General features: G+C 50.9%; 1 protein-coding gene across 28 annotated transcripts in view; it reads left to right on the top strand.

Moving 5' to 3' along the window:
- The window catches only part of madd (MAP-kinase activating death domain), an 82077-nt gene that overhangs the window by 55255 nt on the left and 10638 nt on the right, over window positions 1-16184 (top strand). For 13 of the 28 annotated variants that reach the window (XM_088612108.1, XM_088612097.1, XM_088612095.1 and 10 more), the window contains 13 exons: window positions 835-1047; window positions 3288-3377; window positions 5597-5697; window positions 6384-6467; window positions 7159-7317; window positions 8416-8527; window positions 9451-9513; window positions 11433-11553; window positions 12283-12388; window positions 13493-13603; window positions 14299-14406; window positions 14834-14998; window positions 15598-15670. In XM_088612108.1, coding sequence (XP_088468234.1) covers window positions 835-1047; window positions 3288-3377; window positions 5597-5697; window positions 6384-6467; window positions 7159-7317; window positions 8416-8527; window positions 9451-9513; window positions 11433-11553; window positions 12283-12388; window positions 13493-13603; window positions 14299-14406; window positions 14834-14998; window positions 15598-15670 — 1506 coding nt within the window. Of the gene's footprint in view, window positions 1-834; window positions 1048-2900; window positions 2955-3287; window positions 3378-5596; window positions 5698-6383; window positions 6468-7158; window positions 7318-8415; window positions 8528-9450; window positions 9514-11432; window positions 11554-12282; window positions 12389-13492; window positions 13604-14298; window positions 14407-14833; window positions 14999-15597; window positions 15671-16184 lie in introns of all 28 variants that reach the window. The other 15 variants (XM_088612114.1, XM_088612094.1, XM_088612116.1 and 12 more) reach the window with 8 other exon arrangements.

The raw sequence follows: 16184 nt of genomic DNA, 5'->3' as shown, positions 1-16184 counted from the left end.
CAGAAGTTGCAGAGCAGATGCCGCTGTTTCGGGTTTCTGTGACCGCAGGGAAGTTTCCTTGTAAAAACCAAAGAGAATTCGTACTTGTGAGCAGGGTGACAATGTAGGGTCTGGAATACATTAGCGCTAATTGGAAATCAAAGGAGCGGACATTTTTGAGTGTGCTTTTTGCAGCGGATCTCCGAGCTGAAGGACTGACATGAGGACTTCTGGCATTCTAGCAGAGCTCAAGTAATGAGCTTTTCAAAAGCATTGCCATTAAAAAACAAAACGTGTGTAAGAACAGCCTACGCACCCAGAAACACAGGCTTGAAAGGGCCTGATGTTTGTTACTGTATTTTTACCCTCGGCCCTTTTAAATGCAGTAAAACCACAACATCAGCCTTTAGTATAGTTTGTGGAAGATAGAAAAGATGATTACTGCAGGAAATCATAGCTGTAGGAAACGTTCCATCGCGCGTCACAATGATCAGCGCACCCAGCGCGCCACGCTCAGTACCCTAGTGAGTACGCTGTAACAGTAGTGATGCAGCCGGGGGTCGTTCGCACGGGCGGTTCCCCAGGTTAGAGGCTCCAGCTTGGGGGTTTTCCGAGCTCTCAGTCTCCAGTGTACCCCCTGGTCTTGCACGGTGTCCCTTCTTTTTCCCTGGGTGCTCTTCTGTTTCTGTGGTTCCTCTTGTCCTGCCTTCCTGGGTTTTGATGCAAACTGTTCGGTTTAATTCACAAGTACCCCCCCCCCCCCCCCCCCAAACTCCTCCCTCACTGGTTTATCTCTTTCCTCTGTTTTTTCCCCACTTTCCCTGCTCCCTCCTCCTCTCCTGCTCTTCTCCAAAGACCCGGAAAAGCGCAAGCGGAGCCCTACGGAAGGCGGCAGCAGCCCGGGCAGTAAGGAGAGCTTAACGCCCCGAGGGGAGAGCGTCAGGCCCGCGGGGCCCCTGCTGGTCCCCAAGATCCAGCTCCCGCCGGGCGCCGCCCCCTCCGCGGGGAAGGGGCCCCGTCAGTTTGACACGCGGAGCCTCAACGAAGAGAACTTTATAGCCTCCATTGGTGTGTACCAGCCTGCATGCCCGGCCGAGGGCGTAGCTCCTCCTCTGCGCCACTAGAGGGAGCTCTCCCTGGGCACCCTCCAGTGCCCCAGTGTGGCGCTGTCTCGTTTCTTTTCGAGGGGTCACTTGCAAAGTGAAAGGAAGAACCATATGGATGTATTTGTAGACATATACATCTATATGCTGCACATTTCCTAGAGGGATTAGTCTGTCGCTAACACAGCAATTATTTCCCAGTAAGAGCGCATATATATATAAATATATTCCTGTGGGTAAAGTATATTTATCATCTTTTTTGTTTTGTTTTCCAAAGCCCCTGTGGATTTTTTGAGATAAAGTAGGCTGCTTGCATCTCCAAAGTCCTTAGTAGCTCAGATCGCAGAGGTAGGAGGTAGGGCGAGACACAGGTGCAAAATCAAAAGTTGTGCTTAGACAGAAAAACTGTCTCAAGTCATGTAGCTCTGAGGGGGATTTGCCTATTGATCAGCCGCAGTAAGCAGCCCCTTAGTGAGAAAGGCAACACGATGTAACTGTCTTGTTCTAGACTATGTGAGCTTCTTTTGCACAACGGCATTTTAACCAGCAGCCTTCTTTGTCTTATCTCTCTCACATCCCTTTCTTTAAAGAGAAGATTTCTCCTGCGGCGTGCTGGCAGTATCTCAGCATGTCCGGGTTCTCTTTAGACGAAAGGACTGGTGCATGTCTTTCTTTTTTTTTCCCCTCCTCCTCTCTGCTGGCTTGTTTTGCGAGAGAAATCTGCAGTATCTGAGCAGTGCGTCGGGACCTTTTTTTAAAAAGCCCCTGTTGCAGAATCCAATGCAGGGAAAAACAAGCAACCGATCGGTTAAAAATATCCGATTGCATTTTTAGAGGGGTTGTTCTGGAGCTACTGCAGTTTTCCTGGAGGTTGTCGTAGAATGTTAGGCACCTCTCTTTCAAGATGGTCCTGGTCCCATGGTCCCCTGTACACCGATTTAGAGAAATCCCTCATCAACTGTCTATTCATTGCATAAGCAGTGTATTTCTAATTAGTACTTCTGTTTAAAAAGAAATCATTTTCTTGCCCTTTGATGTGTCTGTAAATTAATTGGCTGTAATTTCCCTTCGTTTTTCTATGGATGGAGACACTGCTGTTGACTGTTAAACTAGGCTTCTGTGAAGCCCACGATGTCCTTGACCAGGTTTTGGCTTGTGGAATATGACAGTGGCAGAGTCATGCCACACCCACTGGCTGGGCACCAGTGTAACCCACGTCTAGGTCTGTGTACACTGGGCTGAGGTTGACTTCTGACCCTTTTTTTTCCCCAATAGAACTTCAATTCTACTGAACGTTCATGACCAGTGTTCCATGGCTTCTGCTGAGCCTCATTCTGATGGCTGACAGGCTGTTCAGCTGATTCTTCCATCTTCACTAGTTTCATTTTTTTTTTTACCCTCCAGAAGTACTTTGTAATGAGGCTTTTTTTAGCAAAACTTGACAGCCACTTACTAAAAGACTTCATGAAGCAAAGTGCCCCGTCATTAACCATTTCAGGACCAGTGGCAACAAAGAATACTGTGCCTCAATGGCTGTATAATGAAAAGAAAAAATACATGGTTAATTAGAAATGCTTGCTCCTAAGCAATCTTACTGCTGGTGAACCTGTTATGTTATTTGTTAAAAAAAGCTTTGAGTGCCATTGCAAAGTACTGCCATTTTCATGAATGTTTTTACAACATGAACTGCAGCCTTGTTTGATGGTGTGTGCCTTTTTTAACCAGAAATCCCATCACCCCCCACCCATTCCTGCCTGTCCAAGCGGCTCTCTGACTCTCTCTGTCTTTCTCTCCTCGCTTGCAATGCATCTTGGGTAGAATTGTGGAGCAAGTACCAGGATAACAGAAAGCAGAAAGCTATGGAAAAACTGAGTAAGACATTTCACACGAAAAGAGATCAAGGCCTCCCATAACTGCCAACTCTGTGCCTCCCTCCAGCAGCCTGCCCTCCTCTTCCTCCTCCTCCTCCTCCTCCTCCCTCTCCCTCCCCTTCGGCCTCTGTGACAGGAAAGCAATACAACAGCAGCAGCAGGCATTTAGGGAAATAATACTGCCATAGAGAAAATTGTGCCAAGCTTAGCTCTGCCCACATGAAATGACTTTTTTTTTCCCCCCCAAGTGAGAGACGCGCTGAACATGTTTCGCTAGCAGAGCACGAAAGGCGGGCGCGTTCAGCTCATTTTTTATTTCATTTCTCCCCATCAGTGTCGGATCTGAAGACCAGCAGGGAGTGGTTTTATTTGGCCCTGAGTCAGTGGTGGTCGAGTCCAGCCCCAGGGCTCCGCACTCCTGCAGGTTCTCTAGTTGTCCGTAGGCCGTCGCCTCGCTGTCTCCTTCGCCCGTCGCCTCGGCCTCGGAGGAGGCGGAGCCGCGGCGACGCGGGGCCTGGCTGCTTTCCGCGCGCGCAGGAAGCCCGCGGCGTCTCTGTGCTCTTGTGCGCTTCTGTGTCTCTGCTCGCGTGAGGGCCGCTGGCGCCCAGATGAGAGCTGTCGGACATTTGGTTGTCATCGGGGCGGGGGGATCTCAACGCAGCGGTTGAGCTTTCTCTGCTCCATAACTACTCAAGCCTGCGCCTCACCTGGGAGATTTCATCTCTGCCGACATAGCTGCAGCGGAACGGAGACTTGGGCACAAGCCCTCCCCCCCCACCCCCACCCCCCCCCCAGTCAACCTACATGGATGTCTCGATCGTCCCTTGATTTGTGTCTGGATTCAGCGCTCCACTCTGCTCACCTTGTCGTTTTCTTTGTGCGTTCTTTCGTTCGTTTTGTTCGAGCCTCGCCGAAGCTCTCGGTCACGTCCTCGTCCTACAGACCTCCGGATTCCCTCTTTCCCTCCCGCCTCCCGATCCCCTCCCCAGCCCTCTCGTTCTGCCCCTGCTGTGTGTGTGTGTGTGTGTGTGTGTGTGTGTGTGTGTGTGTGTGTGTGTGTGTGTGTGTGTGTGTGTGTGTGTTTGGCAGCTATGGAATCAGTGAACCCAGCTAGATCTGTTCCTGCCTCCCCAGGTAGCTGCGTTAGAAGTGTCTGTTCTGTCTGTGCTCGCAGGACCTTGCTCTTCCTCAGATCTGTGGCTCGGTCTCTCAGTCTTTACCAGTCCCCTCTCAGGCACGCCCGGCCCGCTGCGGCCTGTGCCTCCCGTCTCTCCCCCCTTCTCTCCCTCTCTCTCTCTCTCTGTCCTCCTGCTTTCATGCGGTCTGTGTTGCTTGCTCGGTTGCTGGCACAGCACCCCCTACAGGGGGAGGGATGACAGTGCAGGGGCTGAATTCTGAGGAGGTTCGCTCTGAAGGGGCTAACAGCGAGTCGGTTCCCGTCCCGGACTTGGTATGTATAAAAGAACGGGTGTGGAAGCAGCACGTATCATCACGAAGGAAATTGCTCTTTATACTGGACAACGGTTTTAATTCTCACAGAATGTGCGGTGAGCTTTAAAAACTAAAATTCGATTCCACTGGTGGCTGCAAGTGAATTAATCCAGTGGGCTGTGCCGCATTTTTAAAACGCAGGTGGGTAGTAGTTACCACAATTTCCGTTGAGTTGAAAAAACTTAAGTAGCTGGTTGGGCGTTTTTTTCCCCAGTTGAATAGACGTGTTGCATTCATCTGAAACACCGAAGGGGGTGGGGAACCTCCAGAAGCCCAGCCTGGTGAGAAACGAGCCCCAGAGAGCGATTGCTTTGTGAATGCAGCCCCTGCGCAGCGTCCCGCACGGAGTCCAGCCTTTGAGCACAGTGCCCCCTGTTGCTGGGATGCAGGCGCTGTGCTCAAACGTCAGGAGCTTGAGGGGAGGTTATGGATGACTGTCGGGTGATTCGGACTGGCCCGCGGATCGCCCAGCGCCGTGTGCACGGTGGTCCACCCAAATCTAGAGTAGCGCTCACTCCTAAAGGCCGCCAAGAGCCACAGGGCCACACTCTCTAGTGTCTAGTGTCCGACGCTGGACTCTCGCAACTTTCTCTGAAGCAAAGGCACGTGACCAATTATGTCAGTCAGAGTTTCACACCAATTTTGTTGCACAGTACTGGTTCATCTGATTTAGTTTTTTTAATCAGATGGACACAAGGTACAAGTAGAAGAGTTGGCGAGTTTTGCGGCCTGGGTTGTGGGCAAAATTAAATTGTCAGAGAAATCATTTAAAGAGAGGGAGTGAGATTTTTCACGACGCAAGAGGATGTCGGCCTGATCCCGGAACGAAACCCTGCTTTGAGTGAGCGCTCGGGTTTTCTCGCGAGCAAGGGGTTCCTCGTGGAGGCTGCAACTGAGCAGTTTTTGGCGGCCACCCCCGAGGTACAGTTCCCGGCAGGTCAGGCGGAATCGCAGAATCGAATCAGACAGAGCGCCAAACGAGCGTCCAGGCCACCGAGAAAACACCGTGCAGCCATCACAAGCTCCGCCTTGCCCGCCGCTGTTCGGCAGCGTCGGCCTCCTCTGCTTCCGCTGGTCGCCTGACCTGTTCCAGGGCGGCCGAGCGAGCTGGCCGGGCTGGTTGCCTCGGTGACCGTCTCTCTCCTCTTGCAGGGGCCGAGGGGGTGAAGCAGTTCTCCGACGTCGGCGACAGGGAGGAGAAGAAGTCCCAGATCAGCGCCGACAGCGGGCTCAGCGTCACCTCGGGGTCGCAGGTGCGTGGCCGAGCCGCTGGGCGTCTCTGCCGGATCGTCCACTGACGCCAAACGACATTGTCCTGGGGGTCAGAGCGCAGGGTCAGCCATTTATACGGCGCCCCTGGAGCAGCTGGGGTGAAGGGCCTTGCTCAGGGGCCCAACGGAGTAGGATTCCTCTGCCGGCCGCGGGATACAAACCGGCAACCTCCCAGCCACAGGCACAGATCCTGAGCCACAGAGCCACCGCTCCGCCCCCAAAGGGTCTGAGCACGGGCTTTAGCAGTGCGATGGTCAGGCCCAGAGTTCACTAAAACAGCTCATGTGTAATTGAAGACAAGCACCATCCAGACCACAGACGGAATTAAAAGATCATGGTGAACGTCTGTAAACAGTATCTTACAGCTGGATAATTCCAAGATGATTAAGTCCATTTTAATGCTAATTCCCAGCTCCACTCCTTGATAGCTGCCCTTTCTTCAGGATTTCATTCTGCTCGGACCCTTTAACACCTAATTAAGCAGTTTATCAGCTCAGTTTGAGCAGTTCATGAGCGCAGTGGTCCTCGGAGGTTCGTGGTTGAGCGAGGACAGGAGCCCACCGAGCTGGAAGCCGGAACGAAAGCGTCCGTGTTCGACACGAGCAAGCCTCTCACCTCTCACCTCTCACTACTTGGTTCTCTCTCTCTCCCCTCCCTCCTGGCGCAGAAGAGCGACACCGAGTCCATCGCCAGCTCGGAGCCATCCGGCCTGACCCGGAGCACCAGCCAGGAGTCGGAGGCCAGCACAGTGGTAGGGCACTGCCAAGACGGATCGCCCCCCCCCGTTCCCCGCGCCGTTCCGACTGTCCCGACTCGGAGGCAGTGCGAGCTGGGATGCGATCCCACCCTGACTGGCCTGACCCGAGGGCTGGCGGAGAGAGCTTTCTTTTGAATGCGTCGTTACGGCGATATCGCACAATCCTGCAGAGCCGCCTGTCCTTAACCTTGAAAGGGTTCAGGGCGGCGCAGTCGCGCAGTGGTGGGTGGGTTCTGGACCCGGGGTGCTGTCTGTGTGGAGTTGGGTGTTGGCGTGGGTCTCTTGCAGGTGCTCTGGTTTCCTCCCACAGTCCAAGGGCATGGCAGTAGGTCCGTTGGCTTCTGGGAAAATTGGCCCTGGCGCGAGTGTGTGCATGTCCGTGTGTCTGCCCCGTGGTGTCCCATCCAGGGTGTACCCTACCGGGATAGGCTCCGGCTCTGGCTCCCCCACGGCCTGGAATTGGAAGAAGGATGGATAAGGAGGGTTACAAATGAGAGGAGGCCAAATCTGGCCCTCTTTAGTAGTTTGTCGCCAATTGACCCCCTGGATCTCATCCAGCCGTTTTTTCACAAACAAACCGGCCTGGTAGCCTAGTCTTTTCTGGAGCGGGAAGTGGCAGGTGGACGCGTCCTGCCCCGCCCGCTGCGCCCACCTGGGTTTTGACGTCCGCCGGTCTCCGCGGCAGGTGAGCAACAGCTCGGGGGAGACGCTGGGAGCCGACAGTGACCTGAGCAGCAGCGCGGGAGACGGGCCGGCGGGGAAGCTGGCTGCCCACCTCGCCACATCCAGGGGGACTCTGTCCGACAGCGAGATCGAGACCAACCCCGCCACCAGCTCCGTCTTTGTGAGTCTTCCCCAGCTGGAGACATCTCCGCCGTCTCCAGTGTTCTGTTCCTTTGCCTGCCCTCCGGCTTGCTTAATGAATTAACTGACAGAGCACCAGAAAGTCACTTACATAATGACATACTGTATCAGTGAGAACAAAATATGTGCCATGGGATATGTCTTTATTACAGTATTCCACCTTTAAAATTGATTGCCTTCTTTATGATTGATCTGTCTGGTCCTTCATTTAACCAGATCAGTCAGTTGAGAACAAAGACTCATTTCTAGTGCCCATTTACACCCCAGTGCAGCTCTGTAGCCAGCTGAAGAAAGTAGCTTGCGTCTGGGTGCAACAACACCCTCCTTCCTGAGATTCAAACCCACAGTCCTCCAGAACCCCGACTGCTGTTCCGTGTTGGGGCCCCCCACTTTCTTACATTTTAAAAGATCTGTGTGTAGTTTGGCGCAGCCCTGAGATGAAGACCAGTGTTTTACTGCTGGAGAGAAGATAAGAAAAGATCACTTTATTGGCCGTATACAATTTCTTGTCTTAGGAATTTGTCTTTTCGCATACCCCAGCTTGCTCTCCATGAAGCTGGGGGTCAGACTGCAGGGTCGGCCATTTATACGGTGCCGCTGGAACAGTTGGGGTTAAGGACCTTGCTCAGGGGCCCAACGGAGTAGGGTTCCTCTGCCGGCCGCGGGATACAGGGTCAAGATAGATGGAAGACCAGATACGGGGTCCCATGGTCATATTTTGACACTGAACTTTCTTTGAGGTCCTTGGAGCATCTGGTAAACTCAGTGTTGCCAGTATTTGACAGGAACTTGAGAGTACTGTTGGGATGTGATGACTGATTGAGCCCTGATGGCCTACAGTAGTAGCACAGCTGATAATTCTCACACGGGTTAAGTCCTTTAGTCTGCTGCAGGACAGCATGTCGTCCCGAGCTGAGGAAGCGGTGAACGCCACAGGCTCTGCTCTTCGAGGTTCTCCTAAATAAGTTAGTTTTATTAAGAGCGGTATCTCCGCAGCCTTCTTCTTTAGTTGTAAACTTAAGGCCCGTCGATACTGTCCCGGGTTTCACCCGCCGGTGCCGGTTCTTTGATCTCCCAGGGCAAGACCCACATGCTGAAGCCGGGCCGGGGCAGCCTGCCCGGAAGGATGGCGCCCCCTGTGGCCCTGGAGGACGTCAGCATGAGAGTCTACCTCTGCGAGGGCTTGCTGGGTAAGACCCCCCCCTGCCATCCGGTTGGCAACACGGGCGTCGCGGTGTTCTGGATGCGTCGGCAGCTAGGGTTTTTAGAACTGGGTGTTTTCGGTAATAGAGCCGCGCCCTACCCTGTTGAGCCTTACCTGCGGCGGACAAGAACAGCGCTCTCCTCCAGTAGGAAAGGCTTCAGCGGCCGTTTTGTATGTGAAAGGGTGTGGACACGGTTACTTTCTCTGCATGATAGTTCAGCTTCTCATCCTTTCGTCGGACGTGCTGCAGGGAGGAACGTTTCAGCGGTGTTTGGAATGGAAGTACCCGGCTCCTTCGGCATGTCCACTGCTCGTGCGCCGGGAATCTGATCCCAGGATAGCCAGGCTGTCCTGACCCCTTTTTTTTGCTGCCCAGTAGAGTATGCAGCCTTGTTTTACTGGAGCATTATTTAGAATAAAAGCAATGGAGCGCTGATTATTGATTTCAGTGTGATGTCTCTGAGGATGAGCTTACCATTGCGTACATGACTAATAAAAACGCAGTGATGCTGAATGTAGGGGCTGTGGATTCTAGGGAAACTAGCACTTTTTTTTTTTTGCAGTCCAGGCCTGTATTGTTGCCACACTGAAATTAACAATTGTCATGACACAAATCACCTGTGCTTGCATTTGTGTTCCTACCCTGGGGTTTTCTTTCTTAACCAAAACTGAAAGCAGATTCTCTTGAAGATTATCATCCTCACCTCTTTAAAATTCCTGTGCCCGGGCTTGATATTTGATTCTGATCCAGGGCTCCACGCTGTTCGGGTGGTATTTGTCCGTCTGCTGTGGGTTTCGCTTCCTCTTGTCCGCTATTAACACAAGGAATGTTGCACCTCCACCTTCCGGCTTAACTCCACTTCTTCCTGCTTGTCTCCTTCCTCTCTGCTTGGCCTGGACGCCTGCCAGGGAGGGACAAGAGCTCCATGTGGGACCAGCTGGAGGACGCTGCTATGGAAACGTTCTCTCTGAGTAATGATGGCCTTTTCACCCTCCCCTGCTTTGTGTCTCCGGGGGGGAAAAAAAAAATTCTCGCTGCTTGCTTGCCGAGTGTGTTGTCATCGCATGCAGCCCCTCCTGCTCTTCTGTCTCCCAGAAAGTTTATTTTTCTTTGGGAAGTTTTCTGATTGGGTTGTGGGTGGGGTGGCGACCCAGGTCCTGGAGAACTGGTGCCTCCGAGTCCATAAGGAGCTGATCGAAATAACGATCTGGAATGAAGCCCTGCAGACACACAGGCCCTCCAGGACTGGACAGCCCCACTTCAGTTTCTTTCCATCGGCCTTGTCTTTCAACCTTCCTCACCTCTTAATACAGTCCCAACTGCTCCATGCAGTTCATAAACCTGTACTGTTCAGAATCGGCCTGATTGCCACTATAGCATTTCATTGTAAGGCGTTGCAAAGTGTCATTTTTCTTACCCATCTGTCATTCACCTCCTCAGAAGGCTGTTTATTTTTTTTTCCACCAAAGTCATCCCTCCCCATGCAGTGATATAGGAGCGGCCTGTCGTAAAATCTAAAACCCATGTCTTCGTTTTTATTGCAATGTTTTGTTTTAGTGCTGAAGCCTCAAACCTAGTTATTTACGTAGTTTGTTATTTAGGAGATGTTTCTTAAAGCCTTTTTGCAGTTACAGGTCTCCAAAGTGTTTGATTTGTTGGAGATATGGTTATGTATAAAATGCATCGGAGCCTTGTTGAAAATATCAGTTATCAAGATAATTCGTCCGCTGATGAAATCCTGATGACTCCAGGCCACCCAGGAACTGAGTGTTTTTAATGAGGATTTGAGAAATGGAAGCTCACAGTATTTTTTTGTGTTCGCAGTGTGTCATCTCTCTGGACACCTACATGTGTGAAATTTAAAATACTGAAGTGCAGTTCTGGCACTTACTGATCTGACCTTTAAATCTAATGTTTAATTAACTTTTTTCTGCTGTTTTTCTGTCATGAAAAAGCTGAACGGTAAATGACAGTTTCTCTGGCAGCTTTGATTGTACACTGGTGGGCAAACTTTGACAACAATGAAGCTGACCTTTTACAGCTTCTTTGAAGATATGATCACTGTCACTATAACAACGTTGGTTGTTTTAGCATACCTGTAATTAACATTACAAAGGCATCTTTAAAGAGCAACGTATTTTAGCCAGTCTCTGCTTTGCATGTTGAATGCACATTCTATGTAGCCTTATTTACTGTTCTATTATTTAGAATAAAGAAATGGATACCTTTTTTCAGGCCTTTGTAACAGTGTAGCATAGTAAGACGTTAGTCCTGTAGATGGCACTAAAGAAATCAGTAGTTTTAGCACTGTAAATATACATATTTTTCTGAGAAAGAAAGGGCTTTGAAAGGAAATGACCATTAACAGTCCTCTCATTTTAATTAAACACGTTATATTGTGTTTTTGCATGCTGCATGAATTTTCAGCCTTGTCAATGGCTCGATACATTACATGCATAAGGTCTCAATTGTTGTTCTGACATTAAATGGATTGATGTTTTTCTATACTCCGTGTTTTCTGATGCAAGAGGCTCGTTTTTCTCATGTTTTGATATGTTGATTTTTGGCATCATTTGGAATCCAGTCAACATTGCCTTTTATAAACCTCAGGGTTTTTTGTCTGGGGTTTGGTAGCTTTGATTGGGATAAATTGGGGGTCAATCGGTCAACAAGAGGGTCTTCTCAAGCATCAGAGGATACCATGTGGTTAAACAACCTGACAGTGGTGTCCTCCTCTGTAGCTGCCCCAGTCAGTTTGCCTTGAGGAAGATTCGGATATTGACCACGATGGATTCTTAGGATAAACAAAGCGAGCCTCTAGTGTGGGCAGAAGCCCTGTCAGAAGCAGAGGAGCTGTGCTGAGTGTGCACTGTGCTGTGTGTGGGGACAGGTAAGGAACGCTCCACACTGTGGGACCAGGTGCAGTTTTGGGAGGATGCCTACCTGGATGCCGTGATGCTGGAGAGAGAGGGTATGGGCATGGACCAGGGTCCCCAGGAGATGATTGACAGGTAAATGAGCAACCCCTGAACCCCCAGATCCCCACCACACAGAGCCGTTTGTGTGACTCAAGGACTTTGTCCCTTGTTACGGAAAGTTACTGATTTTTGTGGTGCATTCCAAAAGCCTAATTGAACTGGGTTAAAACACGTGCCTGTATGTGTCCATCTTTTTTCAGATAAAAACAGATACTTTGTTGTGACTCATGGGTGTTTAGATACCTTGCCTTGGCCTTGAATTTAGCGAGCATGGATTAACCAGTTGTTTGCAACATTCTGAATGTAAATTATCTGGGACAGTGCACGTGGTTAAATGCTGTTGTATTTGGCTGATGTTTTTATCCGAAGGGATTTGCGACATACCACTGTATATACAGCTTGACATTAAATTTACAATCCGGTTGAAGTACTATTGCTTCCAAGAGTACAACGGCAGTGTCTCCCCTGTGCTTTGCCCCCACAACCTTCCGGTTGAGAGTGCAGAGCCCTACTCACTGCTATATAGATGTGGCAGGGGTGTGAGCACACAGTTTTCTTCATGTCTCTCTCCAGTCATTGTGAGAGACAGTAGTTTGATACCAGCCTTCTCGCTGTAAGGCAGACCTCAAATACTGTTGTCTTTGGGCTTCCTCCCTGTTTAGTTCTGGAGGTATAGAAGTATGTATAGATATACTTCTCATGCTGTGCTCAAAGGGGCAGAACTGGCAGGTTTTCTTTGCTGACCCTCTGCCTCCTCTGCAGGTATCTGTCATTGGGGGGACATGATCGGAAACGCTTGGAAGATGACGAAGACAGACTGTTGGCCACTCTGTTGCACAACATGATCGCCTACATGCTCATGGTGAAGGTTGGTCAAGTTCTTTTTTTTCTTACTTTTTCTGTAGGAGTAGCAGGGCAGTGAGGCCAGTGGGTGCAAGACTGCAGTTGAGGCAGATAACCCTGAGGTTATTACACTTTATTATCCTCTGATTTCACTGCCAAATTGATGGTTATTATTGTCCAGAAAACAATGTCCTCTAAAACAAACGCACTAATTTAATTCAAATTCAAGTATTTTTTAAAGACCTAAATCTGCAGTCAGTATGTTATTGTCCTTCATTCATTTGCTCACCAGCAACGATAATTAAAGTGCAGATACATGCTGGCACTTAAATGCCATCAATGTCACCTACGGCTGCACTTGAGAATCCAGTTTTGAAGAGTTATCCGTTACCCATTTTCACTTCGGCTGGGGGTTGAGCTTGTGAACTGTGGTCGGGTAAAGAGCTCAGGGAAGGAAGGTAGAAGGTCAGTGCCTGTCTGTCAGTTTTTCCCCACACTGCTTGCCGCCACACATCTGGTAATATACAGTAATCTGTGCTCTGGAATGAGTGAATCCAGGGGACCCAGTGAGGGCAGCAGTGCCCTGGGTGCTGTTTGCTCACCCTAAACTCAGACTGCTGTCTTGCAACACGTCTGTAGACTGAGTAGTCTCAAGTTCAGTGGTACAGAGCGACACAGCACATGGCCACCTCTTGTCTTTCCATCACACACGGGGGTATGTGACTGAATTTTGCATTATTACCCAAGTCCATTTACACTGTGCCGGATGCATTGTGACAACAAAGGTTAATCCACATTCCCACAGTACCTAATGCAATAATTTCATTTTTGCTCCATTTTTCGCAAGGTTGGCAGTGTCCACTTTGCCTGTCTGCACTGCATGTTGCCGCTTTGCGTCTAGACGTCGTAAAAACCCCAAGGTTGTGCCCAAGGTGCAGAACGCTTGTGCGACGAGAGAAAAGGAAGTTTCAAGTAGAGAATAATAAAGTACGGTAATTGAAGCAGTGTTATGGGATGCCAGTGAGCTCGTAGTCACAGACTGCGCAGGAGAGGAGCTCTGTGGGGGGGGTATTTTGTGGTCCTGGGGCACTGTGCGTTGTGACGCTGGGCTCGTCTCCCCCCCCGCCAGATGAATAAGAATGACATCCGGAAGAAGGTTCGCCGTCTGATGGGCAAGTCTCACATCGGCCTGGTGTACAGCCAGGAGATCAACGACGTGCTGGACCGGCTGCCCGAGCTGGTGAGAGCTTCCCCGTCCCTTCCCGAAACCGCCCGGCTTCCTGGTGCCCAATTGAGCTAGATCTCGTCCCCTCGTAACCTCTCTCTGCCAAACTCTGGCCCGAGTCACTGACTCCTTGGTGCTTTTTTTATTGTCTCCCTGAAGAAATGGGAGGTTTGGGGTTAGAGGTGAAATCTAACAGGTGTGTTGATGGGCGTTTGAATATCCTGAGGCCCACAGATGACTTTACCAGCCCCTTTAAGCAGATTCTCAGTTGAAGGCTGTGTAAATGGGTAGTAATTCAGTCTGTAAAGTAACACAAGGACCAGGCCAGAAGCCCCTTTTAGATGAACGATGTAGCGTCGTATCCTTAGCACACTGTGGGGTGCAGGGTACCCCTTATGCCAGCTGGCCGTCTCAAACAACAGAATGAAGTTTAGGTCACTGACAGAGAGGATCATGGGACATGGCTCGTGTATGATGTCATTTCCTGCTGGATACAAGTCACCCCCCTGTTGTGCACTGTTATTGTCCGCTGGGGATTTGTAAGCACACTGTACTGTATATTTACATGAAATCAGTCTGACTGGTTGCTCATTGGATGTGATTACCATCTGAAAATGTTCCATGAAAGCTGCTCCTCAGGCGATTTGTAGGCCTGTAACTCCACGCAGTGAGTCAGGCTGTGATTAACGCTGATGACCCCTGTGTTGCAGACGGGGCGGGAGCTACCCATCAGGCCTAGCGGCAGCAGACACATAAAGAAGCAGACCTTTGTGGTGCATGCTGGGACAGATACCACAGGGGATATATTCTTCATGGAGGTATGAACCGTCTCCTCCCCTGCATTTTACTTGCGTGTGCGTTTCGAGTGTCTTACACCTGATGTTCTGATAGCTCTCCAGTTTAAATGCACACCCACACTCTCCCACAGATTACATCAGAACAAACAAAAGATCACAAGAGGGGGAGGCCCAGCTTGCTCGTTCACTACCTAGCAGCTAAACAGTGCAAAATCTCAGGGTCCAACAGGGTCTCAAGGATTTGGCTTGGATAGCTTGTTCCTGAGTGGACACCCATAACTCTTCGTGCGGAGTGGGGACCTCCAGTCCAAAATGCTCCCCTGTGCTTTCTTTGGGAGCTGGAGTGGAAGTATGGCGCAGTAGGAAGGAGCAGACGCCCCTCGCTCTGCTCCTGACCCTCCAGAGCTTTGCTACAGCCTCTCCCCTCGTCTTCTGCCCCCCCGCGCAGGTGTGCGACGACTGCATCGTGCTGAGGAGCAACATCGGCACGGTGTACGAGCGCTGGTGGTACGAGAAGCTCATCAACATGACCTACTGCCCCAAGACCAAAGTGCTGTGCCTGTGGCGGCGCAACGGGCAGGAGACTCAGCTGAACAAGTTCTACACCAAGAAGGCGAGTCCTTCCGGCCGTCCGGTAATCGGTCCCTCGGGGGAACGCCTGTATCCAGAGTGCTGCTTTCAGTAGACTGGGGGCTGGCGAGCAGGGGCTGCTACAGAGTCAAGTCCCCGGGGACCTGTCTGTGTGTGATCCAAAGGATGGGTTGCGTGGAGGTCAGGTGCAGTGCAAGGCTCATTGCAGCACCCAGCTGGTCAGTGGCAGCTCAGATGGAGAACCTCCAAGTAAAGAAGTGATTAGTTGTTTCTTAACCACTAAGCCAGCAAGGCTCCAGCAGCCCAGTTGCGTGCGACAAGGGGAGCTTCTGTGGGGCGGGTTGGTATGCCCTAAGAATCTGCTGTGTTCACTCTTGGACTGCTTGAGGACATGGTCCACCTTGGGAGAAGCTGAAATCCTGACCTTGGCATTTGTCCAGTGGCAAGACCCTGTCTGTTGCCATCCTCACGTGTAGAGGATGAGCCCTGGAAATTGTGCCCTGACGTTACGTGCAGCATGGTGTGTGCATCGCGGATGGGATGCTCACTGTACCCATCATGGCGTGCTTCCATGGGGAGCTGCCTGTTACTGACTTGCTGATGATGTGTGTTGCCTTTCAGTGTCGGGAGCTGTACTACTGCGTGAAAGACAGCATGGAGCGCGCGGCCGCCCGGCAGCAGAGCATCAAGCCAGGTAAGGCGGGTTCTCCCGCCGTCGGTCCCCTGAGTGTGCCCTGTGCGGGAGGTACCTGCCGTCTTGGGGGTTTTGTCTGTCTCTCTCTTGGAAGAGGTCAGCTGGCATCAGACCTGAAGTCCTCTCTGGGAAGTGCATTTAAAAGCCCAAGAACAGGGAGGCACGTCTTCCCAGTGCAGTGTCGAGGGGGTCTGGATCCAGCTGCCCACCCTTGGTGTTGAAACTGACTTTCATGTGGAGCGAATGGCTTGACTTGGGCCTGACTTCCTTCGAGAAATGGCTGGGTGATATCTCTGGATCAGTCCGCTGCTAACTGCCACATGGGCTAGACGATTTGTATCGCCTCCTCTCGTTTTGTAACCCTTCACAAAGTTCCCAAGTTCTTGGACAAGCTTGTCCATCGACCTGTGATGTGCCGCATGTGTAAAACTGGGTGGGTACTAACCACTCTGTGCTTTCACTGGGGCAGGAGGTAGAGGGAATATTGTTCTCATTCGTGACAGGGCAACTGTGT

Source organism: Lepisosteus platostomus, chromosome 18, assembly GCF_059453375.1.
Source record: "Lepisosteus platostomus isolate fLepPlt1 chromosome 18, fLepPlt1.hap1, whole genome shotgun sequence".
Taxonomy (NCBI): Eukaryota; Metazoa; Chordata; class Actinopteri; order Semionotiformes; family Lepisosteidae; genus Lepisosteus; species Lepisosteus platostomus.
This window is presented reverse-complemented; position numbering and strand designations above follow the sequence as displayed.